The sequence below is a fragment of the Somniosus microcephalus genome, chromosome 14, assembly GCF_052327205.1.
Source record: "Somniosus microcephalus isolate GS21.2 chromosome 14, FLI_Smic_1.0, whole genome shotgun sequence".
NCBI lineage: Eukaryota > Metazoa > Chordata > Chondrichthyes > Squaliformes > Somniosidae > Somniosus > Somniosus microcephalus.
In genome coordinates this window covers 86,249,349-86,276,770 of record NC_141000.1, presented here as the reverse complement: position 1 = coordinate 86,276,770, position 27,422 = coordinate 86,249,349, and the positions used below count along the sequence as shown (strand labels likewise).

The window sequence follows — 27,422 nt, the reverse complement described above, 5'->3', positions numbered from 1 at the left end:
ATATTTCCCAGTCAGGGTGGTGTGTGATTTGGAGGGGAACTTGGAGGTGGTGGTGTTCCCATGCGCCTGCTGCCCTTGTCCTTCTAGGTGGTAGAGGTCACGGGTTTGGGAGGTGCTGCCGAAGAAGCCTTGGCGAGTTGCTGCAGCTTGTTAATGCCAGCTCATAAGGATGCGGTCATATAAATTATGGAAACATGCTAACTACAAGGATTGACTGTGTAATGCTGTTGGCTTGTCCGCTATCTAAGGAGTTTAATCCTAAATTAATCTCACCAATTTATTTCCATCTCCGAAACTAATATTAAGTGTAAACTTAAAATAACCAGCAGTTAATGCTGAATTACTGTGACATAACTGAACTGCCTTTGTCACCACTTATTTATTTTGTCAATTAACTTTTATCTACTGATTATTTGCATACCTAATGTTTACATTTAAGTGTTGATAACTATGATTCTACGGTAAAAACAAATGTTAGTTCATGGCTTTGTCTGACTTAATAAGTGACAAAGAGTTAATTCATTTTCTTAGTAGCTTGTGCAGCTGGAAGGTTTGTCATGTAAATGCCAATATAATCTGAACTGGTTGATGTTAAAACAGTTTAGCAAACCAAACATAGACATCATTTAACTCCTAGGCATAGAATGGGTGGTAAACCCTAGACAGTTCTTCGATGAGGAGTTAAGGTGAAAGGTTTAAGGATATGTCTGGTGATGAGTATTCTTGTCAGGGTATTAATCTCAGTGTTCTTACAATAAGATGCCACAGAGCGAACAATGAACTGTTACACCTTTGGGGTCTGCACTGGCAATAGAACGACTAGGCGTGTTCTCCATATCCCTCTGAACTGATGGAATATACAACTCTGCCAGATATTATAGCTCAGAATAAAAACTACTAATCTGTGCTTATTAAAATTAAGAAAGAATAAATCAATGGCATGAAATCGTATAGTTTCTCTCATGGGCAGGCAATCCACTGGCCATGCAGTGAATACAGAAGTGTACCCCTTCGAGTCCTTTCATCAGAACTGTTTATTGAGGTTATGTGTCATACTTCGGCTTCAAGGCACGGTGGAGTTCTGGCTCACAGCCACAACATGGAGTGAATCATGTGAATTAAAGCAATTGCCAACAGCTCTTGCATTAATTCCCAGGTTCAGGCAGCCTCTGGCTACAGAACTGTCGATCAAAATCAGAACAAAAATACAATGGTATCAGACAATGTTAATAGGTAGTGACACCCAGTGCCTGTGATGACCAGGTAATGCTAACCCAGAAGTGTGCCTGCCCCTTCATACAAACACAGTAACCTAGATGTTATGATCACTGTCATTATAATACTATGAATAAAGAGGGTTAATAGAGGGTTAATACAATCAGTTATCAGCTTGAACAACCTGGCATGATCTCTGACAGAAACTGTGCCTTAATTCTCAGCTAATGATCTTGAGTGAAGAAGACAGGTTTCATTTTAACGCTAGCAAGTTCAGAAAAGCCATTCACTGATATTCCCTATATATATATATATATATATGTAATTGACGAATAAAGCAAGAAATACATATAAGACAATTTTTTAACCATGTCCTGTCACCGTCGCCTCAAGCCAGTGTTTTCAAATGCTATTTTGTCTAAAATGTATTTTTAAGTGATTTCAGTTCTTGGTATAATCAATCACAAATTGGCCCTAGAGCTCACAGGAACCCTGACCTAAGCAGAACACATCTGATTGTACACTTTACAACTGTGCCTCAGTAATGTGGACTTTCGATCATTTGAACTGCATTAGCCAAAATACACCAGGCTTTGTACTTTGGCTCATTTTATATTGATAACATTTTATAAAGTGAGCTGTCTGGATGTTTGCTGGAATAACACCAGCAAACACTGCAGATAGAATATAAGTGGCACCAGCTGTGATTCGCTATTGGAGAACAGGGTAGAGTGTGTAAAGTTAAAGCTCGGATATAATTGGCTATAAAAATGTAATGGTGGTGGATTGCTGCAAGCAACCTGCCGTAGAGTTCAGAGTCCTGCTGTGAACACTGAAATACTGTTTCAACAGTGCCACCTAGAGACTAAGCACATCTTTATTTCCCATCGCTGAGCTCAGTGGCCCAGTCATCCTCAGTGACACAATCCTGCTTGAACTAAGCAATCTTTGGTACAATCGAATTCTACTGCCCACTCATTACATCGAAGTGGTACAGTGATTCCTGTTGTAAGAACCTCTTTATCCTAACCGGCACCAAGTCTGACTCAATCATTACTTGTGTGCTCGCTGACCTACATTGGCTCCCAGTCCACCAACCCCTCGATTTTAAAATTCTCATCCACGTATTCAAATCCCTCCATGGCCTCGCCCCTCCCTATTTCTGTAACCTCCTCCAGCCCCACAACCCTCCAAGAACTATGTGTTCCTCCATCTCTGGCCTCTTGTGAATTCCCCACTCCCTACACCCCACCTTTGGTGGCCATGCCTTCAACTACCTAGGCCTTAAGCTCTGGAAATCCATTCCTAAACCTCTCCACCTCTGTCTCTTCCTTTAATTCCCTCCTTAATACCTACCTCTTTGACCAAACATAGTCACCCCATTTAACATCTCCTCCTTTGGCTGTGTCAATTTTTGACTGATTACACTCCTGTGAAGCGCCTTGAGATGTTTTCCTATGTTAAAGGCGTTATATAGTTGCAAGTTCTTGTGGTTGGTATGTCCAGACCTGTTCCATGTAACAGCGCTCGATCATTTGTACGCCCCAGAATTGACAGCTCCCTTTTATCTGCACATTAAACTTGTATGTTTCAAAGCATTTCATTGGTGTATCAGGGCACGGTGTGGTACCAGCAAACTGATGCTGTTGTGTTAATGTTAACAGTAGGCTGGCGTATCCCTGTAGTGTGTGGTGTGGTATGGTATTCCTAATAGCAGACTGGTGCATCGCTGTAGATTCGGTATGGTAATGTTAACACTATGGTGTGTAGTGTGGTGTAGAAGCAGCAGGTTGGTGGATCACTTGTGGTGTGGTATGAAAAATTGTTGTTGGATTGGCTTTCATTGTTTCTGATCTGGATTGCACATTTGCAGTGGCCCCATGTTGTCCCGTGTTCAGTTATCACAGCTGCTCTGTGCCTGGATTGTGACTGATTTCAGCACCAGTTTGTGCTTTTAATGCTGAACTCAAAACTGCTGTGTTGCTGTAAGGTCTTTTATTGCCATCTAGTGCTGGAAACCTAATAATACTGGGGAAAAAGCAAAATTCAGCCTTCTGGATGACAAAGGCTCCCCTTGCTGAATACTGACCTCACTAAAGGAATTTTGCTTTTGCCCCCTAGTCAAGTTGAAATGGGATTTGCAGCGTAGTGTAGTTTGTGTGTCACACAGTTGTAGCCTGCTGGACCCTGCACATCGTCAATGTATAAAAAGGCCTGGCCTGCGACAAATCCGGGGAGGTGACCACAGCTGCTTTGGAGGCAGAGGCACATGAAGGAAAGCATTACTCTGTGATGGCTGCTGCAAAAGGCAGTAGAGCATATCTCCTCACTGACATCTTCTGTTTAGCACATCTCCCTTTTGAGACTAGTGCCTTTCCTCCTCCTCCCCCACCTTCAAATAAAGGAACAATCCTTCAATGTAGTAGCCTCTTCTCGTAGCAGCTGACTCCTTGCATGGAACCGTTGTTGGCTACATCCCTGGAGCTTGTTCCTGGGCAGCCTGGTGTCCCCTCCTATGTTCCACTGATGTGCCCCAATGGGGAAGTCTGGGGGCCTGGCATGTGTTGCTGTTCTGAGAGAGGCAGTATCGAGCAGGTCCCCACTGATCAGGATGGCTGGTTTAATGGATGTTATCAGATACTGAAAGCCCTGAGAGACAGCAGGATTGCACTGCATGGTCTGCAGTCCTGGGGGCAGAGAGGGTTGGCACTCTGCCAGTTCCACCTCCCGCCACATGGCACAGGTGATCTTTTTGCCAGGGTTGTTGCCACAGACACCCAACATACTGTATCTTTGAGGATAGTTTGCAGGTTCGGCCAAGGTCCATCTAGCTCGCTTTCTACCATCCTGGTATTCGCATGATACCACAATAATATGGCAATTAATCTCTCTCAATTAGTCTACAACAGACACAAGCATGAGTCAAGGAAAACCCTGAGTGGTGGAAAGCTTTGGGAACCGCACTGGTAACATTCTCCCAGGCTGATGACAGAACCCAGAGGGTAGTGGTACTGGGATCATCGGTTGTAAAATATTTCCACTGATTCCCACTATCTTTAGTTTTAGTACCAGTCTTTTGAGAGGAACTGTATCAAAGGCCTTACTGAAGTCCAAGTACACCACATCTACTGCTGTACCCCTATCAAGCTCCTTTGGCACACCCTCAAAGAAAACCAGTGAATTAGATTGGCAAGACATCCCCTTTATGAATCCATATTTACTATCTTTAATGACTTTATTTCTATCCAGATGTTCCATGATCTTATCTTTAATTAGGGCTTCTATAATTTTACCCACAATGGAAGTCAAACTCACTGGTTTCTAGTCTCCTGGGTCACTTTTGCTACCTTTTTATTAAAAAAAAAATAAGAGTAATAACTACCATTCTCCGTTTTATAATTCTAATGTATTACATTGGCTATAAAGCGCTTTGTGATGTTCTGAAAGCGTGAAAGGTGCTATATAAAAGCAAGTTCATTTGTTTCTTTCTTACATGGGTTTTATGTCAATCACTACTCCAATGGATATGAAAATGAGCTGACCCACAAAATTATGGTGTAAATATCTCTCCAGTTCATCAGCAAGTGCAACTTATTTTCTATTGGCATAAAAGAGGCACAACTCATCTGTGGAATTTTTAGGCCTATGTTAGTTAAGATTCCCCCACCTTAGCCTGATACCCTATTTTAAGGAAATTTAGTGTGAAAATGTTAATGCAGGAAGTGTTCAATTAAGCGGGTGGAAATCTATGGAAACAAAACGCCTTGCCTTTAAAGTGTAATGTTATTCACAGAATTAGTGACTCACTGGATGGTTGTTTATTTTTTACCACAGGAAATGAAAAGCAAGTCCAAGATTTGTGCCAATGTGTTCTGCGGTGCTGGGAGGGAGTGTGCTGTGACAGAGAAGAGTGAACCCACATGCCTGTGCATTGCAGTAAGTTTACCTGCTTGTTGTGCTGTCCTGTTTCTACAGAATGACGGGGAATATAAAATTAAGTCTCAATTGTCAGGTGGCCAGTGATAGTACAAGAAACTCTTTTTTATCCGGCACCGACGGGACCGGCGTGGTGCCGGTTGATCAAAAAGTCCGGATTACAGAGAGGTATAGTAAAAGGTACGAGAGCCCCGTACACAGTAACAGATCTAGGCTTCCCTGTTGCTTAACAACAGGTGCAGGAACCCCGGTTACACGGCCACAGATCCAGGAACGGCCACTAAAATGAAGTAAACCTGAACCTACTCCTGAATTTTGCCGGTTAACAGAGATTTCTGGTTATTTAGGTGCCGGTAAATCGAGAGTTTCCTGTATTGATTTTCATCAACATAATTTTCTAAAACATATTCATCTGGTTCCCCTAAGTACACTAAGCTCAGCTCAGACTGACTTCACTGCCACTAGGAAGTTCATCTAAATGTCTGTGTCATCACGGCGCAAGGATGGAACCTGGGAGCTTCCTGATGTGCACAGTTCAGTGCCACAGCATAGGGTTGAAATTTCTGTGTGTATTATTTGAACCTGTTTACTTTTAGTGGATTGACAATTTAGTTAAAATAGCATACACAGGAACTTGCTGCAAATATATTAACTAATGGGAGGAATTGGTTCGTTCATGAGGGAGCTCTGGCCATATTTCAATTTTTTAGGTTATTATCATTTGTCAGATTTTTGTCCCTAATCAGCCTGGATTTGGTTGTTCACCACTCCCAGGAGATTATATGGCTCCGGCTGGGTAGCGAGTGTCTGTATCATGATGCATCACAACATATGGGACAGGCTAGATGGATAGTGGATCTTTCCTCTGTCATTTTTGTATGTTTGTATAAATTTAATAAATGTGCTGATTTTATATTTTTAGCAGATGCAATCACTTCATTACACCTCTTTTGTTTACACTCCAATTACACCAGGCATTTTTCCCAGGCCAAACGTATGGCAAGTGTGAACAGCAGTGCATCCTACTTGATTGCTTTGTGCCCATTTTGCACATGCATGTTCCCTGGGGCCTGTCACAATTTCCAGGATTATACAGGAAAAACACCCCACACATTTGGGTATGCAAAAGCCAGAGGGAAGCAACTGAAACTGTAGCTGTTTCATTCTATTTAATGCTATGGGACTGCAGCGAAGGTTCACCAGACTGATTCCTGGGATGGCAGGACTGTCGTATGAGGAGAGATTGGGTCGACTAGACCTGTATTCACTAGAGTTTAGAAGAATGAGAGGGGATCTCATTGAAATGTATACAATTCTGACAGGGCTAGACAGACTGGATGCAGGGAGGATGTTTCCCCTGGCTGGGGGGTCTAGAATGAGGGGTCACAGTCTCAGGATACAGGGTAGGACATTTAGGACTGAGATGAGGAGAAATTTCTTCACTGAGAGTGGTGAACCTGTGGAATTCTCTACCACAGAAGGCTGTGGAGGCCAACTCACTGAATATATTTAAGAAGGAAATAGATAGCTTTCTAGATACAAAAGGCATCAAGGGGTATGAGGAGAGAGCGGGAACATGGTATTGAGATAGAGGATCAGCCATGATATTGAATGATGGAGTAGGCTCGAAGGGCCGAATGGCCTACTCCTATTTTTCTATGTTTTTAAATATTTGACCATTTCCCCATGTAGTTCAATGAGTCTCTGTTGGGGGCAAGCATTTCCCTTGTGTGCACATTCTTTTTTGTTGATGGTGATCTAGTTGAACTGTGCCCCTGAGGTATATTGTTTCTTGGTGATCCTTGTCTGAACGTTCTGCTCTTATAGTCTAGTTGCAATACATCCAAGGTCACAGGATCGCACGTTCATTTTCTTGAGATCTTTTAGGCCTATGTCTTCAAAAGGTCTATTTCTGTGATGATCTAGTGAGTTTAGAGGAGAGATTTCACCTGTTCAGAAAAGCAGGTTAAAATTAGAGCCATGGGGATCCCTGTGGGACACTGGTGGTTGAGTCCCATGGGCGATTTTAACTGGTTTCCGCCGAGCGGGCAGGGTTAAAATCGCCCCCTAGTGTCCTCCCGAGATCTGACTGAGTCTGCACCTGGTGCTGTAAATAATTATGCTAATGAGCTTACACCAGAGTATTGAGTGCTTTTAGCACTTGGCCTCTTAGGTGGGATCCAGTTCTAAATCATTTACAGGTAACTGACTTTGATCTGTAGATAAAAATGAAGGAGTAAAAAGTTCAAGGGCTTTACGCCACCCGTTACCATCAGAAAGACGTTCTCCATTTTCGTCATCCCGGTAGTGCTGCCGGTAAGTATTAGCGCCTTTTAAAAAAAATAATAAAAAAAATGGCGGATTGCAACGCCGACCTAACGTCACCACAGCCAACTTTGACCCTAGCGCTGAGTTCAGCGCAGAGTCGTAACCATGCCAGGGAAACCCAGCGTGCAAAGAGACCGACGGAGGCACTGTCAGCACCTCTTAAAGGGACACACACATCTTTCAGGTAAGTTTGCATTTAAGCTTCTGGACTGGGTTTTTTTTGGATTTTATTGAAGTAGTGCCTTGCAATAGATGTTAAGTTTTTTAAATGTGTAGGGAGTGCTGCTAGATGCTTGCAAGGCCTTGGATGGTAAAGAAAAGCCTCTGAGAAAATGCTGCAAGTACTCAACAGATCAGGCAACATCCGTGGAGAGAGAAACAGAATTCATGTCTCCGCTCGAGATGCTGCCTGAGTTGCTGAGTAGTTCCGGCACTTTATACTGTCATTACAGATTTACAGCATCCGCTGGAAGAGGAGAAAGCCGACGGAAGGATGCATCCCAGACAGTCCCTTTGTGGCCAGGATATCCAGGATAGAATCATCTGCCTACAGTCCCAGTGACCACAACCCCAATTCCTCTTTCAACATTTGCCCCACACCTTACCTTCCCTCTGTTACTGATCATCACAGCGTCCTCTAGGCCATGATGCTGAAATAAAAGCCACTACAAAGCAAACTTTCCAATCCAATTTTATACATCTATCCATCCAATAAGACATCAAGAAATAAACTTATCACCCTTATGCATTCTCTTAGTGACTGTCTTGTGTGTACCTTTGCCTACCCTACTGCTGTCATGCAGTGCTACCCCAGTGGCTGCAACATGGCTGGTGGAAGGCGGGACACTGCAAATTGCCTTGCTGGTCGAACTTGAGGAGCTGGTGGCTGGGAGTGTCAAATCAATCATCATCATCTTCACTCTCCTCCCCCTCTTGGTCAACCGTTGGCTGGGCAGGCTGCCTTTCTTGGGTGTGTGAAATGAGGAAGGCACAAGGGTGGAGTTGTGGTGAGGGGAGGGTGGGAAAGCAAGAGATGCATGCGAGAAGGAGGATAGCGTATGAGGATACCAGCATCTTGTAGCCTTTCATCCTGATACGCTTATCAATTACTCCATAAAAGACGATGAATCAGGAAGGTGATGAAAAGGCTTTTATTAACTAGAGAACAGAGCATGCCTCTCGTGGGTGGCTGGTTCCAAGAAGGAAGTGAGTCGGCGAAACCCCCACCTTTATACCTGGTCATGTGGGCGGAGTCAGCTGAGGCATGCCTTGGTACACAGCGCCACCCAGAGGTAACAATATACAATAACAGTGGTTTACCACACATCCCTACTGCTGGCCAAGGGCTCAGCCATGCACCTGCCAAGAATGTCCAGCACTGTCTCCTCCAAGGGGGTGATGTGAGGCTAGGAATAGGAGATGTGCCTCGTGATTAGTACACATTGTTGGTAGGTGAGTGATTGGGGGTGAGTCGTGCATTGAGCATTGTTGTGAGGCTAGTGATACAGTTAGTAGGAGATGGCTTTTGAAGATGCATTGACTGACCTTGACCAGTGGTCTGAGTTCATGAAGCGTCTTTGGGCACTGGAGCCAGGTGGTGCGGGGGGCGACACTGGTGGCAGTGACGGCCTCAGTGAAGTACTCCCACATCCTTCTTTCTGGAGGGCCTGTTGGTTGAGGACCTGTCTTGTAGTGTTGACCCCCTGCACAAAGCTGGAGTGCTGCATGCGAGACCCTGGCTGCCCCTTCCCTGGCTTGCTGAGCCATTTATGTTAGCGCTGAAGCACTTTTCTCATTTTTTGAGTATCGGAAGCGAATTCAGCTTAAAGTGCTGAAGAATCCCATTTGGGACTTTTTAATGGTAAATTTTTTTATTGAAAGGCAGTAAGGGCTGCATTTTTTCACTTGATTTTAATTTTTATTAGTTCTGAGTGCATTGCCCCTTTAATTCAAAGCCCCTTTGATTGCCCATAATGCCTTGCGAACGCCACAGCCTCACTCCCAGAGGCTGTAAGAAGCTGCAACGCCAACTGTGGATGGGAACTTCAGGTCGGAGGCCTCCATTAGGGCATAGAGGGCAACACGGTGGCATAGTGGTTAGCACTGTTGCCTCACAGCGCCAGGGACCCGGGTTCAAATCCGGCCTCGGGTGACTGTGTGGAGTTTGCACATTCTCCCCGTGTTTGTGTGGGTTTTCTCCGGGTGCTCCGGTTTCCTCCCACAGTCCAAAGATGTGCGGGTTAGGTTGATTGGCCATGATAAAAAAAATTGGCCCTTAGTGTTAGGGGGGATTAAATACGTGGGGTTATGGGGATAGGGCTTGGGTGGGATGGCTGTCGGTGTAGGGACCGGGTGCTAGGGTTTGGATGATCAGCCATGATCTCGTTGAATGGCGGAGCAGGCTCGAAGGGCCGAATGGCCTACTCCTGCTCCTATCTTCTATGTTTCTATTAATGCCACCAGGAGGGTGTTGCATGGTAAGTTAGCGCAGCGCTCCACATCGCGAACCCCCAGCACAAATTTTTCTACGGTATTGCTGCGGCCATTTTCAGCGGCCGTTAACTCGAGGTGCCGATGACATCGGCAATTCTGTTGGCGCGCACACATTTTCCCCCCAAGCATTCTGTGACAAAAATTATGACCATTTTGTCTGATGTATCGTGTTACTGGCTTATTTTTTTCTGTCATACATACAGGGTTAAAAACCAGATTTGCTCAAAGAAAATGGCCCAGCTGTCAGCCCCAGAATAGGAAGGCTCACTCAGTGTGCCCAGCATATACCTGGCAAGGCTAGCATGCATATTGGGTAATTCTAATGATCAGCAAACCACGGGCTGGGAGTGCGGAATTTGCTGATATGTACTTCCAGTATATGCCTGGAGCATTGAAGAGGAAAATCAGGCCATCATGTCTCTAACAGGTATTCAAGGAAGGAACCAAGCCATTCAATTCAAATGCAAACATCCTGTAGGTTTTGTTTGCATGTATATCTGATTGGCGGCTCTACCTAAGTTTCAGAGGTACCTATTTAAATTTCCTTTGTCGCAGTTAAATTTTGAAAGTATATTTCTGCCGGCCTTGATCCAGCTGAGCAGTCCATCTGAAGCCATTAGCAAGGTATAGGTAGGCCAGAGAGACTCCATGGAAGGTTAACCCTGAACTGCCACATAAGTTGATAATTAATTCTTGGGATGTGGGCATTGCTGGCAAGGCTGGCATTTATTGCTCATCCCCATTTGTCCTGTTTTGATACAACCAAGTGGCTTGCTAGGCCTCTTCAGATAGTAGTTAAGAGTCAACCACACTGGTGTGGGACTGGAATCATGTATAGGCCAGATCGGGTAAGGACGGCAGATTTCATTCCCTCACGGACATTAGTGAAGCAGTTGGGTTTTTACAACAGTCCGACAGCTCCATTGATCAGTTTTACTGATACCAGCTTTTTATTTCAATATTCAGGGATCTGGTGCCAGGTTCAGTTCACATTAAAGTGTGTGATTTTCTATTTTCTGATGAGGGATGGTTGAGCCAGTATTAACTACTGTGTGTTATTGCTGCTATTTGCTTGTCCATTTACTGAATTCATTTAATGAATCTGTTTGGCAATTTATAGCCTAAGTCACGACTTAAGAGTGTTTATTCTACTACCTTCCAAAGTCATGAGGTTGTGAGTTATAACCAGTAATCAAAAAGTCAAGGAAGGTCACATGAGCTCGTGTGATGTAATCTGAAATACAGCGACAGAATTTTTGGTTCGATTCCTGGGCTCGCTACAAATATAGATAAGGCACAGTGATTCATAGGGAGTGCGGGCCTATCTACGGGAATAATCTGAGATGCTGAACCCAATAGAAATAGCTGCAGTAAAAACCCAAAACCAAAACAACTTCACATAGCATTGTTGCTGTAAGGAGAATTTAAATCCAACAAAATAAATCTTGTCATTCAAAACTAAAAAGCTGTGATAAACATACCTGGAGATGCACTGTTTCAGTCCTTTGCGACTTGTGTGTGAGGTCGCGGTGGAACAGGACTGTGGCGCTTTATTTGTGCAAAAACTCTAGGGCAGCTGTTTCAGTTAGTGGAATAATGTATGTGGTAACTCGGGCATGTGGGATAAGAAGAGGTTGCATCTAAAATAAGTGTCCTAATTTCTCCAAATAGTCATTTTGAAGTGACATTGCTGAACATAAAGAGAGAAATGAAAGAGCGATCTTGTGTTTTTTTTTTAATTGTTTAAAAATTCAAAAGCAGAGACAGCTCCTTTTCGTAAAGTGTGACAGAAATGTGTTGATAAATGTTCTGCATGACAGCCCTCAGTGAGCCCGTGAGGGACAGAACAAGTGACTCGGGATGCCCTGTGGCGAGGATTTATTAAAATTCCATTTATCAGAGCTTCAAAGGATTGAACCAGTAATCATAGGATTAGACATCAGAAAGAAACACAAAAGGTCTATATTTCTCAAGAGGGCAGGGGCCCTGAAAGGTTACATGTCATTTTAAAGGGTTGTTTCCAGCTTCGGTTTCCAAAATGGCCAGGCGTGGTTCACACTCAAAGTTGCGCTGAAAATCCACCAGAAGAAAGTGTGATCTATAACGGACTCTGTAGAAATGACTGTTGCTAATAACAGCAGATAAATGCTTAACGTGTTTGCATGGCATTCCTCTCTCTGTTTATCGTAAACAGGTTAACCCCTTCGGTTAAAATAGTGGAAAGAGAAATGGTCATGTGAACACATTTTAAGTGTTTGTCTGCTGTTATAGTTAATGGAAATTTTGAGCTTAAATTTGCTGCTAGGGGTTTTTACAATATGCATTTGTTTTGTTGGATCATGGGTACTGTAGAACCAATTGTCATATCCTGGCTGACTAATGATGTGATGTTCTTGTACATGCCTTTGGTTTCAGACCTGATAAAAACATGAGGGCCAATTCCACAGTTAGGCCAAAAAGTGGCAGGCATGCCCAGGCACTAGGGTTGCCAACCCTCCATGTTTGTCCTGGAGTCTCCAGGGATTAAAGATTAATCTCCCGTACATTGCTGCCAGCAACCTGGGAAAAAATTCATTGGGGCATTAACTATAATGGTGTGGGGTTTTTTTTTTCATTTTCTTTTGAACACTTTCAATTAATAGTTACAAAAATATTGAAAATGAGGGGGGGGATAGGATATATGACTGACAGTCAAGAATCGTCCAGTTGGGTAACAAAGAGTTTGTTTGCTTTCCAATTGGCGGGAAAAGGATGGACATCTCGGGCAACTGATAGCAGGAGCGTGGGGGCAGCCGATTGGAGGCAGAGGGTCATGTGATGAAACCACCAGGAATTCGTCCACTCAGAGTTGGTAACTCTACCGGGCACAATGGCATAGGTTCCAAGAGGTCAGCTATCTAACATCATTTAAATAACCTCCCTGCGCAAACCAACCTACCAGTGACTCTCCGCCGCTATGAGGAGCAGACCCTCTAAATAATTGTCATGGAGCAGGTGAGGAAGAGCGTGTGGCTTTCTGCCAGACCTTCAAGACAAGGGTTCACTTCAATTTTGCCTTCTTGCTATCATTAACAGTCAGTGAGGGTAATTTTGACTTTGTGCCGTAGTGTAAAAACGGGTGATAGCAAATCGGCAGCCCGTTTTACATCTCTCTCTGTTTTTCCTTCCATTGAAGTCAGTGGAACTCAGTTGGTCCCTTTTGAGATATTCTGTAAGGCCCCATACCTTTACTAGACCAAGGAAATCAATCGCAAAAGGGATCAATTACTTTGTTTGGAGGCCACATTGCTCCCTTAGAGTCTAAATTGCTCCCTTTAGAGTCAAAGATTAGAAAAAAGGTTTTTCTTTGGTCCCATTGTGGGCCCCTCCACTTTACAGGGGTGGATCTGCTCAGTTCTGTGGGCCTGCAGCAGCCTCATTGTGATGTAGAGCAATTCTCTCCCAAAAGGCAGCATAGAGAGTGGCCATGCTCCCTGTCACTTCAATGTATTTTGTTAATCAAGATCAGCGTTAACAGCTGTCACTGTGTAGCCTGTGACACAGACCATCTTGCCTTCCTGGCTGCTTCCAACTGAGGAAAGTAACTTTGACATTAAATTGAATCTTTTCTTTTCTCTTTTTTTGTTGCCAGTTTTCTCGCCTCTTCCCTTCCCATATTGATTTCTAGGTGGGGTACCGTTCCACGGCACAGGTCCCCCCCCACCTCTCCTGGTACTTTGTCTAAGCAGCCATGTAAGGCTTGGCAAAGAACATAGATGGACTGGTCAGTTGGTGGAGGTATCACTGCTGAACCCAAGGCTGTCTTCCACCAACATTGACAGCTGTGCACCTCCAGCAGGAGCCACTGAATACTGATCATGAGCAGGAACTTTAATTGTTTTTTTCCGTAGGGACACAGAGGTGAATTGTACCAGCCCTACCGTTACCCTGGCTGAGTTCAGCTAACTCCGCACAAACTGGGGATCACACCTGGAGCCGCCTTGTTCTGTATGTCTCTGCTACTTACTGGAGCCATTAGAGTTGTAAAGCAGAGTTTAAACAAAAAATAAACCAATATCTGCACACTATGAAATATGTAACAATTCATGGTGCATTGTAACAAAAAGTGTAACATCCCCACCGACACCTGGGAATCCCTGGCCCAAGACCGCACAAAGTGGAGGAGAAGCATCCGGGAAGGCGCCAAATACCTCGAGTCTCTTCACCGGGAGCAAGCGGAAGCCAAGCGCAGGCAGCGCAAGGAGCGCACCTAAACCCAAGCACCCCACCCACCCACCCCTTCAACCACCGTCTGCCCCACCTGTGACGGAGACTGTAGGTCCCGCATTGGACCCATCAGTCACCTGAGAACCCATTTTTAGTGTGGAAACAAGTCATCCTTGGTTCCGAGGGACTGCCTAAGAAGATTGTAACTAAATTAAAGGGAAACAGTTATCAAATACATTTAGGTTGTGGAGCGGATTAAATAGGTATTTCAGAAATGTTGGATTATTTTTTTAAATATACAGTGCTGTAATCTCTGGTATGTTCTAGATGTTGGTCTCGGTTGTAATGATGGAAAGTGAGCTGGATGTACATGGATCCCATGTGCACAGCGGAAAGGGCTGCTGCTGTTTTCTAATGCAGCTGTTTGTTCCTTTTTTCAGGAATGCAAACATCACAAGAGGGTGGTGTGTGGAAGCAATGGAAAGACTTATCGTAACCACTGCGAGCTTCACCGTGATGCATGTCTGACCGGCATGAAGATCCAGGTCTCTCACGACGGACATTGTGAAGGTAAACCAGGAAAAAATCCTTTTTGAGTTCAGCATTTCACGTGGGACAGCAACACGGGCCATTTTATAAAGTATCATGTCATGCCTCCAGATGTACAACTTACTCATAGATTCCTTTGTGTTTCTTTTACAGAGAAGAAGAGTGACAAAGCAGCAGCCAGCAGTCCAGGTACAGGATAGCTGAATAAGTTCTATTTCTGTGGGATTTTAATGTCTGTGACTGTCTATGGATTTAACTGTGACTTCAGCTGCATTATGGCATCTGTTAATCATACTCAGTGAGGCTGAAGATAATGCCTTTTCCTCAGTTATGTGTAGTCCAAGGTCTGCCATGGGACCAATATGAGACTTGCCGATATGGACAGCTTCATATCAGTATCCACTGATTGGATTAGTACAGTGCAGCAACAATCTGAACCACAGTTATGTTGTTTCATAGGAAAGGTTAACATTTCAGTTTGGCTCAGTGAGACTGGGGATATTTGGATGTGCTTGTTTCTCTGGTTGGATACTGATCCATAAGTGTGCTCCAACTGAAACTTCATCATGGGAGAAATAGGTAAAGTAAATGCTCATTTAAAGGCTGAGTACACTTAGCAGTCAAGTGTCCCATAACTGCTCAAGAAGTAAAATCATGAACCCATCTGCAACAGCAGATTTCTATTCGGTGATAAACTGGCCCATTGAGCTCTGAGTGGGTCTAATTCCAGCAGCAGATGATGATTATGCAAAATCTATCTTCACAAAAAACTTCAATACAACTGATATGAATGTTAACATCTAAGTGTCGCAGCATTTCATTAATTATCGGAAATGAGGTTTTGACTTCCAGCGTCATCTGCTAGTGATAGATAATTTCCATACTAAGAACTGTGGCAATAAAAGAGTAACTGAACTAAGCTTTTTATAAAGCAGCAGGCTTCCTTTTAGTGTTTGGAATGCATTGTTACTTTAGCAAATCTTTCTTTTATATCAGCGTTCCAGCTAATAGGATGCCAACTGAGTTGTCTGTGCTGCGGTTTCTTGGATTCAGCACTACACTTAACAGATTTCCAAGATTTTCAGTGGTGAAACAGTGATGGTGCATATGTAAGAAGTTCTACATCTGCAGTAGACTTCAGCAGCTAGGATGGCACCATTACAATCTCTAATTCTCTACCTAGAGAGTTCTAGCAGGGTATACAAGACTGGCATTGCTGTTTACAACCCTGTACCCAATGTGTACATAGGGCACCTATGTTCATTACAGAAGGCATGTAGGACAACAATGTTTCTTCAAACCTGCACCTGGAGTGTACTGCCACTGTTCAGGTAAATTTGTGTAACTGGCGTTTTTACATTATTCTTCTGTATGCAGTGATATATTGTAACCCAGAAGAGATTTGAATGGCATGGCAATCCCAGCTCCGCATCTGTGATATGCAGCTGTTTCAGAGCAATGCCAGTTAGCTCGACCTTTCTGCTCTAAGTACCTTAACAGTTCTTATAGGATAGAGAAATACCACTTAGTGTGACATTCCTGCTTTCAATTTTCCACCTACAATGTACTGCGGTATTTCTAGTAGGTTCGGGTAGTGTCATGGTATTGTTGCTGCATCCACAATATACTGCAGTGTTCTGGAGCAGTGCCAGTTAGCGTTGTCGCTATGGTCCAGGTGCTATACCTGCAGTGTACTACAGCAGCTCTTTTATGGTAAAGCAGTGCCACCCAACAAGACATTGCTGCTTTTGGTCCTGCACCGATACCCGACTGCAGTAGGTAAAGATTATCGTAGTATCACTTAGCATGGCATTTCTAGTGCCTGATTGGAGCTGCAGTGAACTGCACCAGTTGTGAATGAGAACAGCTCAGATCATGGGTCAGTATTTCCAATAATCTTAATTAATGAGAATGTTGTAACTGTCAACTGTTTCTATGGCAATGACAGCTAAGTCTGCAGATATTGATAAGATTTCTTCCTACTGTGTCCTGTATGGAAAGCTTGTTATAATAATTACAGCTCATACTGGCAATCATACCCATAAGCACATGACAACCAGTTGGCTTCAAACAAGCTTTAAAAGTATGTTGTGGCTACAAAGTTAAATTATTACTGTCACTCAAGTTAAGTATAGAATGACTTCAATATATGCTGGCTCCAGCCATTTCATTGTTTTGCAAGAAAAAGAGAAACATGAGAAGGCTTCTTTATTCTGATTCTCAGCATCACATTTAAAGGACTAGTATGGCTTTATTATAGTTATTGCTATTATGAAAGGGGCTACAGTTTTACAATATTTTTTGGCTTCCGTCTAATTGAACAAAATGCTGAATTAAGGAACTGAATACAGTTGATTAGAGTTTGGGGCGAGTGATAAATTAGTGAAAAAGTCCACCTGAGTACAAAGGGGCAAATTCCATTTTTTATTCATGCTTATTTCCTAAGATTATCAACATTGCCCCCACCGCACCCCTAGCCCAGACTCCAGAGCTAAAGGAAACGACTCTGCTGTTCGTTGGCTTAATAGAATCAACTCTTCTGGTGTCTGTGGTATTGTTATCCTTTGCTCTTTATGTTTTATCTTTCCTGCCTCTTACAAAAGCACAGGGTATTCTTTCTATTCCTTCCTCCCCTCCTAACCCCCCGCCCCTGTCTCTGCACCTGCTTAATATCTGTTACATCTCCAGCTTTTTCCAGTTCTGATGAAGGGTCCCAGACCGGAAACGTTAACTCTGTTTCTCTCTCCACGGATGCTGCCTGGCCTGCTGAGTATTTCCAGCATTTTCTGTTGTTATTGCAATTTGTTCTACTTTTACACACTGGGCTGTAAATCAATTCCTGTATGTAGACAACCTGAAGTTATAACTAGGTACCCTAGATTTCATGGTATTCTCCTACTGTAGTCCAATTCCACTGGGGTCATCATTCCTTATGCCCTGGCCTTTTGACTGGACAGAGCTGTTGACTAACACCAAACCTTTTCTCCTCTAGTTGTTTGCTACCAGTCAGACCGAGATGAGCTCCGGCGCCGTGTCATGGAGTGGCTGGAGACTGAAATTATCCCTGATGGGTGGTTCTCCAAGGGCATCAACTATACAAATATTCTGAACAAATACTTCAAGGTAGGTACGGGCTCGGTCTTAATAAAATACAAAAAAGTGGGTAGCAATTTGTTACAGGGTTACAACTGAGCACAATTGAATTACTGAATTATTCTCCATATAATTTAAAATTTTATTATTTCTTTTACTTTTTTCCATACCGCAGCGTTGTGCACAGAGTAGTACAGGTGACGTGAAATAAGATGAAAGCAGTGCAGGAGGTTAGGACCTATAGCATCATGTGATGCAGCGTACCTCAAAACATAGAAATTATGGCCCTGATATTGACGGGCAGGTTGCGCAGGCGGAGGGTGGAGTTTCAGACAGGAAACCCAGAAGTCCGGGTTACCCAGACGACCTGCTGAAATTAACCACAGGACATCTTTTGAATTTTTTCAGCAGGTTTCCCGCCTGACAGCCAACCAGATTGGCAGGCTGGCTGGCTGTTGGACGGAAAGCAGCCTGGGAGCAGATAAGTAAGTAGGAAATCTCGGGGTGTTGGGGGGGTGGGGGCGGGAGTTGGAGATTGGGTGGGGGGAAGTCTGAGAGGTTAGCTTGTTGGGCCTGGAAGAAACACTTCTGCTCCTCCTGGCCCACAAGCAGTGCTGTAAATGCACTTGCCTCATGGATCTGGCCTTTTTGCCTCCTTTTACTTGCCTGGTTTCTCAAGCCACAGGAAACCTGGCCTCCATGGGTTAAAATTAAAAATCTTGTTAAAATGGAGGCACACACCCTCCTTAAAAGCTTTTACTTACCGACCTGCCTCCTGAAGGCTGATTGGTTGTCTGCCTTCGTTAAAACCAGAAGTAGGCAGGTTGGGGTCGGATTTGAGACTTCTAAAATTTTTACTTCTCACCTGCCCCCAACCCAACCATCCTTGGGGGTTAATATTCCCTCCTATGAATTAGTGCTCCGGGCACAAAGTGTAATGGGAATCCGTATCGAGAATTGGGGTCTGGAGGTCACTGTGCCCTGCTTGATTTTCCGCCCATTACTTCCTTCAATTAAATCAGGCGAGCTGCACTAACTTTCATGCTCCAATTTCCAATATACGTCCCCTTCATGCAAAGCTCTGCACTAGGAAGGCTAATTTGTAAAATTTGCCCCAATATTTCTGTTCAGTGGGGCAAAGCAAAGTGTTAGGTCAGTCAGAACAAGTTTTGAGTTTTAGGAAATTTCAGCATTGAGAATGTCCCATCAAGTCCTAAATCCCACATGCCCATTTATGGTTTTCTGTCTGAAAATTCACAATGATGCTTATTTCCGACCTTTTCCGGAAAGCATGGTGCAGGCTATCTTGATCCTCCGCCCAATCCCCCCTTCCTGGCATTTTCCTTTCTTTGTATTTCTTTTCAAACCTTATTCACACGCACAAGGAAATAGCGTTGACAGAAGATTCTTTTCATTATTGGCTCAGAGTCTGTCCTGTCCTGATTTTAATAATTTAATCATTGAAATATGGTGCAGGGGTTATGTTTTGTGAAACTTACAATGTGTCATCCAAAAAAGCAATATTGATGATTATCTCAGACATGCTACGGACACCTGCTATTACATTTAATTGTGCAGTATCATGCAATGAGAGGCCCCCCTGCAAGCAAAGTTTTGAAACTGTGCCGTTGGCAAGGTTTTGCTAAATACATCTGACTGGGCTGGTTTTGTGCTTAAAGGACCATGTACATATGACCTCCCAGTGTAATAATGCAGTGTCATAGTAGTCACAACATTAAATTTTAACGGTATAAGTTTATATATATATATATATATATATCTGAAATGGAAACTAGGAATTAATGGCTATACACAACAGGTCAGTCAGTATCTGAAAGAGAAAAGATGGGTGGATTTCTGCCTGAGCTGTTGGCTTCGCTTTTAGATGTTGTTGGCCCTGCTGTATATTCTTAGTGTTTTCAGTTTTCATTCTGAGTTGTTCAGAGTAAATTCCGTAAGTAATGATAGTTGTATGTGGATGTGAATAGCAGAGGATATTTTGTTGCTTCACAGCATTCCATATGAGACCCACAGCCACTGTGTGTGGGAGAGAAGTTGCTATTCAGTTCAATAGATAGAAAGAAAGACTTGCATTTATATAGCGCCTTTCAAGACCACCAAACGTCTCAGTGCTTTACAGCCAATGAAGTACTTTTTGAAGTGTAGTCACTGTTGTAATGTAGGAAACAGAACAGGTACATTTTTGGAATATGGCTAAATTAACAATCCGGTTGTTACAATATATTTCAGTCCCTGCTTATTGTGTATATATAGAATATTGTAAGAACTTGCATCTTCAGCTGCTTTTGTTTTGAAGTTTTAAAGTCAAAATGAATATAAAAGTTTTCACTTCAGCAGGAGAGTGAGAAAGTATGGCTTTTTGTCTACAGAACAGTCAATGCACATGAAAACAAATTGATTTTGTAAATTCTTTGAGAGATTTGGACGTGAAACCTGCCAGGCCTTCACTGGATATTTCTCAGGAACCTTGATGAGGGAAGCAAGCTGCTCTCCAGGTTGGACCCTCAAATTGGCACCTGGTTTTCCAGCTGTCTTGAGAAGTTGGAAGTTGAAGGAACACATGCAGAGTGATAAATGTGCACAAGCTGCATGTCAGGAACTAACTGTGCATCAAGCATGTAGGCTGTTCTAATAATTTAAGGTGTTGGGGCGTTGAATGATGTGAATGTGCCAAAGTCTCCAATTCTATATTGCATCTTGAAGGTATGACATCCTGGAGCATGAGTACGTATGAGATCCGGAGCATGAGTACGTATGAGATCCAAAGCATGAACTGTATGTTTGTATGAGAGCTAACATGGTGAGGGGTATGTAAGGAACAGGCAACACTGGCAAGTAACCTTTGGGCCGTCAACCAGATATGGTTAAAGATGAGTCCTGTTTATTTTCACATTCCTTTGAGTGCTGTCTTCCTCTCCATTTGATCCAAGGTTCTGCAGATAGTGTACATGACACTGTTTTGCTGTTCTGCTTTGATCAGCATTGCATTAGATTTGGTTCTTGGTCCTTACTTTTTTATGTCTTTGTCAACAGTCCTAAAATGTCAAATATCCATTAAAAGAGATTGGGCATGCTGAAATGGTTAATGAGGTAGAAGCACCTTGTTGCCAAAATCAGAGAATTAAGTTGTTGCCAGGGAATATTGCTGGAATCTAGAGCTGATTATTTAATGTGCTCTGTAACAGTAACTTATTCTTTGGTTGGACTCAAATTGTTGGCAGTAAGTAACTTTGCTATTACTTAACATGTATAAAATAGCTGTTTTGTCCTTCCGGTATTATTGAAGAATAGGGCTGTTGGCAATGATACAGAGTTCTTTTGTTCCCCTCAGAACAGTGTTCCACTAAGCAGGCCAACCGACGTGAAATAGCTAGTACTTTAAGCAGGTTGGTCGTCCAGTTTGTTCCCAGGCATTGTTTTAATAGTTTTGGTACAGGAACAACATATATAAAACATACTTGAAGAAAATAACATAAAGTAGATGCCTGTGGACAAGCCGTGGCCTGCCTGTTTCTGAGACACCGTGCATTGCAGCAGCTTTTGTTTCTTTTATTCACATTTTATGTATGGTTGTCGATGCTCAGGATACATTCCAGAGATTTGAAACCTTTTTCCAGTTTTGCTACTGCAGTCAGTGGAATGTTCGGGAAGTGGAACGTTTTCCAGTTGTGCACCCACTGTCATCAGCAGGCACACCTCTTAGGCAGTCCCTCGGAACCGAGGATGACTTGCTTCCACACTAAAAATGAGTTCTCAGGTGACTGATGAGTCCAGTGCGGGACATACAGTCTCTGTCACAGGTGGGGCAGACAGTGGTTGAAGGGGCGGGTGGGTGGGGTGCTGGGGTTGACGTGCGCTCCTTCCGCTGTTTGCATTTGGCTTCCGCTTGCTCCCGGCGAAGAGACTCGAGGTGTTCGGAGCCTTCCCAGATGCTTCTCCTCCACTTTGTGCAGTCTTGGGCCAGGGATTCCCAAGTGTCGGTGGGGATGTTGCACTTTTTCAAGGAGGCTTTGAGGGTGTCCTTGCAGCGTTTCCTCTGCCCACCTGGGGCTCTCTTGCCGTGTCGGAGCTCCGAGTAGAGCGCTTGTTTTGGGAGTCTCGTATCGGGCATACGGATGATGTGGCCCATCCATCGGAGCTGATCGAGCATGGTCAAAGCTTTGATGCTGGGGATGTTGGCCTGAGCAAGAACACTGACGTTGGTGCGCCTATCCTGCCAATGGATTTGCAGGATCTTGCGGAGGCAGCGTTGGTGGTACCTCTCCAGTGCTTTGAGGTGCCTGCTGTACATGGTCCATGTCTCTGAAGCATACAGGAGGGCAGGTATCACTACTGCTCTGTAGACCCTGAGCTTGGTGCTGGGTTTGAGATCCTGGTCTTCAAACACTTTCTTCCTCAGGCAACAGAAGGCTGCACTGGAACACTGAAGGTGGTGTTGGACTTCGTCATCGACGTCTGCCCTTGTTGTCAGTAGGCTCCCGAGGTATGGAAAGTTGTCCACGTTGTCCAAGGCCTCGTCGTGGATTTTGATAATCTGGGGGCAGTACTGTGTGGCGGGGGTAGGTTGGTAGAGGACCTTTGTCTTACGGATGTTTAGTGTAAGGCCCATGCTCTCGTATGCTTTGGTGAAGGTGTTGACGAAGGTTTGGAGTTCGGCCTCAGAGTGTGCGCAGACGCAAGCGTCGTCTGCATACTGTAATTCGATGATCGAGGATGGGGCAACCTTGGATCTGGACTGGAGGCGACGGAGGTTGAACAGTTTCCCATTTGTTCTGTAGATTAGCTCCACTCCAACGGGGAGCTTACTGAGGGTGAGATGGAGCATTGCAGCAAGGAAGATCGAGAAGAGTGTTGGTGCGATGACACAGCCTTGCTTGACCCCGGTCCATACGTGAATTAGGTCTGTGGTGGATCCGTTGGTCAGGATCACGGCTTGCATGTCGTCGTGAAGCAGGCGGAGGATGGTGACAAACTTTTGAGGGCAGCTGAATTTGGGGAGGACATTCCATAATCCCTCACGGTTGACAGTATCGAAGGCCTTTGTGAGGTCAAAGAAGGCCATGTACAGTGGTTGGTGCTGTTCCTTGCATTTCTCTTGTAGTTGACGCATGGTGAAGATCGTGTCCCTTGTGCCCCTTAGTGGGCGGAATCCGCATTGCGACTCTGGGAGGAGCTCTTCAGCCACTGAGAGAAGGCGATTGAGGAGGATTTTTGTGATGACTTTCCCTTTGGCAGACAGCAGGGAGACTCCTCTAATTACCGCAATCGGGCTTGTCACCTTTCTTGAAGATGGTCACGATTACGGCGTCTGAGATCCCCTGGCATGCTGCTCTCCTTCCAAATAAGTGAAATTAGTTCATGTATTCGCGCCAATAGTGCTTCTCCGCCATGTTTTAGCGCCTCGGCGGGGATTCCATCTGTTCCTGAGGCCTTGTTGTTCTTCAGTTGTCGGATGGCCTTTTCAACCTCATGCCGGGCTGGGGTTGTGCTGAGGTGGTGGCGGGTAGCATGCTACGGGATGGAGTTGAGGACACTCGCGTCGAAGACAGGAGTCTCGGTTAAGGAGATTTTCGAAGTGCTCCTTCCAGCGGGCACTGACTGTCTGTCTGTCCTTGATGAGTACCTCTCCGTTCTTGGCCCGCAGTGGGGTAGGACCTTGGGTGCTTGGGCCGTAGGTGGTCTTGACTGTGCTAAAGAATCCACGCACGTCGTGGTTGTCAGCTAGCTGCTGGATCTCCTGCACTTTCTCCACCCACCATCTGTTCTTTAGGTCGCGAGTTTTTGTTGTACCTCGGCCTTCAGGCGTCTGTAGAGCTGCTTTCTTGCTGTCGAGTTCTGTTGCTGTTTCCAGATCAGGAATGCCTTGCACTTGTGGCTCATTAGCTCCTGGATCTCCTGGTCGTTCCCGTCGAACCAGTCTTGGTGTTTCCTGGTCGAGTGACCGAGCGTCTCTTCACAGGTGCTGATTATGGAGGCCTTGAGTGCAGACCAGGCGCTGTGGACACTGTGTATCTGAATCACTGGGAGACGTCAGGTTGGTTGTGAGGCGCAGGCTGAATAGGGCTTTCTTAGCAGGGTCTTTGAGTGCTCCAGCATTAATTTTCCTGCGGCATTGCTTCTGTTGCCGCTGCTGTTTTGGGGCTACGTTGATGGAGATGACAGAGCGGATTAGGCGGTGGTCTATCCAGCAGTCATCAGCCCCTGTCGTGGCACGGGTGATGCAGACGTCTTTGCGGTCCCTCGCTCGGACAATGACGTAGTCCAGCAGATGCCAGTGCTTGGAGCGAGGGTTTTGCCATGAAGCCTTGTACTTGTCTCTGGCGGTTATGACAAGGCCACGTTCTAAGCATTTCGACAGGAGGAGGGTACCGTTGGAGTTGGCTTTCCCTACCACCTCTCTGCCGATCACACCTCCCCAGAGGTCTGTGTCCTTTCCAACTCTGGCGTTGAAGTCGCCAAGGAGGATCAGCTTGTCGCCCGTTGGGACTCGGGACAGGGATTGTTTGAGGCTGGAGTAGAATTCCTCTTTGGTCTCGTCTGTGGCTTCCAGTGTTGGGGCGTACGCACTGATGACCGTAGTGCGCTGGTTCCGGGCTAGGGTGAACCGTAGAATCATGAGGTGTTTGTTTATTCCACAAGGGGAGTCTCTGAGACGTTCAACTAGCTCATTTTTTATGGTGAAGCCTACCCCATGGAGGTGGCGTTCTTCAGGTGTGCCTTTCCAGAAGAAGGTGTAACCACCGCCTTGCTCCTTGAGCTGGCCTTCCCCTGCCCGCTGGGTCTCACTTAGGGCGGCGATGTCTATGTCGAAACGTCTGAGCTCCCAGGCAACGATAGCAGTACGGCGTTCCAGTCTGTTCCTGTTGGGTTGTCCATGAGGGGCCTGATGTTCCAGGTCCCGAACTTCATTTTAAAGGGTGGAAGATGCCTGTGCATGAATTCTTTTAACGTGGGGTGGCCGTTGCACACCAGCTACCACACGGGCTTGACAGAGCAAGGTCTTGGTCCAATGGCAAGGGGATCCAAGACCACTGGAGACCAGGCTCTGCTACATTGGCCTAGCACACACACACAAACATACTCCTACTGTCCTCCTCCTTCCTTCCCGCAGGTCCTCTCTGCCTGTGTTTCATAGGCTGCAGTGTAGTCCTCCCGACCTCGTTGCTGGTCCACGCTGCGCCACCCCTGGGCCCCGACCTCGCCCCTGGGTCCTGACCTTATAGTGTGTCTCCTTCTAGCAGGCACACCTAGGTGAGGAGTAGCGCAGCCAGATGCAGAATAATCTGTCCTCTGACCCCGCATGATTCAAAAATTAGGTAGCATTTTTTAATAGGAAATTAGGAAGTATTTCATACAACTAGTAATTTGTTTTGAAGACGGGAAAATCATTGAAGCCAATAATTATAAATATAGTTGGGGGGAAAAAACTGGGGGTCTAATTTGCTTTTAATGAGATAACGGAGAGTTAATGAGGTTGAATTTCCATGGCGGTGGGGAGTGGTTCTCCCAATTGCCTGCTGTGACTTGGGTGCTTCTCCAGGTTTCTGCAGATTTTCCACTGCTTCCTCCAGTACTGTCATAGATTTTATGGTCTGTTACTGCACCAGGGCTCTGCCTCTCCTGCAGGTATTTTCTAGCCATTACCTGCTACACTGCCCCTCCCGCCTCATTCACCTGACAACCTTCCACATCCCTGCCTCTCATTATCCCTTATCGCTGGATGCTAGGAACATCAGACCATCGCAGGCAACCAGTGTTGCTGGGTCAGGCACAACACGCCACGTACTTTAAATGCACAAAGTAGGGAGTTGAGTCAGTGGAGGGATTGTTGATGACTTGCACATTGGTAGAATTTGGCCAGGTTCTCTAAGCCAGCAAATTTGTTAAATTGTCCAAGCCCCTTTAAGCTGCTTACAGGCATTTCCTGAACCACCAAAGGCGGTCTTAGTATCGGCAGGAAACGTCATCAGGGTTAGCGGGATGGGGTCACTCTGGTGGGCACACACCCCGTTGTGCCACTAGAGAGGAAAATCCAAGCTGTCAGGTATTCCTTAACACTCGATTAATAAATATTAAATGCTATTCATGTTGAGCATTACCTCTGGGTGCAGCCAGAGTTCTGAGAAATGAAGCCTAGAAAATCATGACAATTTTAAGCTGTGTGCCCCCTGACTGGAATTGCTTTGTGTTGGAAAATTCTGGTCCATTGCCTGGTTTTTGGAAGTTTGGCTGAACGTCTTGAAACTGCACTCTATCACCATCCACCGTAACTTCGGCAGATCCATGGATGGCCTGTTTCTCCAGAGTTATGGCAGGTGATCAGGAGAATCCTCACAGATGGAAGTGATCGGGGAGTAAAAACATTCCATTGTAGTAATACATATGGCAAATAAAATTGATTTTGATTTGAAATTCTACCCCGACATATTTAGGTTACTTGGATTTATTCATAATATTCTGATTCTTGGAAAAATAACGGCAAGAATTTTAATTTTCTTTTTGACAGAATTATGATGATGGCGACTCCTACCTAGATTCTAATGAGTTCCTGAAATTCGTAGAACACAACGAGACTGCTATCAACATTACCTCCTACACTGAGCAAGATGACACCAAACTTCTTCGGTGAGGCGTGAAGCATGGGGAATGTTGCAATTGATGGACTATCAGACTTGGTGGTGGAGCTAAATGACTTGACTGGAGTTATGGGAGAGGCTAGCAACTGAAAAGATCTGAAGGGACGAAGTCATATATAGCAGCAGGTGACACAAGGGGAGAAAAACTAAAGATAATGGAAGTTTAAAACTGTTAGCTGGAATCCTGCGAGGATTGATACACACTCATGCACACAATGTCAGAAACAAAACTGCTTCTTGCACGTTCATTTAAAAAAAAAAAATATATACAATCCTATAGCAGTTTCAGCTTTACACAATAACAATAATCATCACAGAATTTGCTGTGCTAATTGGCTTTGAGGAACTAAATCGGGTGTAATGCGGCAGAAAGCCCTCAACTTAGACTGGAACCTGGAGTTTTTGTTTATTTGGGAGATTGAAGTTTTAAAGTTAGATATTGGTGGGTGAGTTTCTAAGTTGATGCTGTTGGGTATGATCAGCATTGTTGTTCATACTCTTAAGACAGACTAAACAATGCATTGTGTGGTGTTTTGTAGGGGTCTGTGTGTGGACGCACTGATTGAGCTGTCTGATGAGAACGCTGACTGGAAACTCAGCTTCAATGAGTTCCTGAACTGCCTGAATCCTGGTTTTGTCCCTCCTGAGAAAAGTAAGTACAAACTGGAATCACTCTACACCTAATGCACAGAATACTCTTTTTGGTATTTATTCTCCCTCTCACTGCCTTCCAGTTTCCTCCCTTTAGTCCCCCTCTACTGTGACTCATTCCACTGTAGTTCCTGATCTCACTCAAGTGGCCATTCTTCATGTGGAAGCTTGGGCAGTGAGTTTGTTGTGCTTTTCACAACCAACCCTGATCTTGTGCTTGCCTGATATCCCACTTCCAACTAGAGACACTGTGTAAATTTGAGGAGCACCAACTGTACCTAATTTGGTCCCTTC

General features: G+C 44.7%; 1 protein-coding gene across 1 annotated transcript in view; it reads left to right on the top strand.

Moving 5' to 3' along the window:
* The window catches only part of fstl1b (follistatin-like 1b), a 112,256-nt gene that overhangs the window by 73,657 nt on the left and 11,177 nt on the right, over positions 1 to 27,422 (top strand). The window contains exons 3-8 of the mRNA XM_086006862.1: positions 5,050 to 5,151; positions 14,619 to 14,748; positions 14,881 to 14,916; positions 17,720 to 17,850; positions 26,348 to 26,466; positions 27,017 to 27,129. Coding sequence (XP_085862988.1) covers positions 5,050 to 5,151; positions 14,619 to 14,748; positions 14,881 to 14,916; positions 17,720 to 17,850; positions 26,348 to 26,466; positions 27,017 to 27,129 — 631 coding nt within the window. The remainder of the gene's footprint in view (positions 1 to 5,049; positions 5,152 to 14,618; positions 14,749 to 14,880; positions 14,917 to 17,719; positions 17,851 to 26,347; positions 26,467 to 27,016; positions 27,130 to 27,422) is intronic.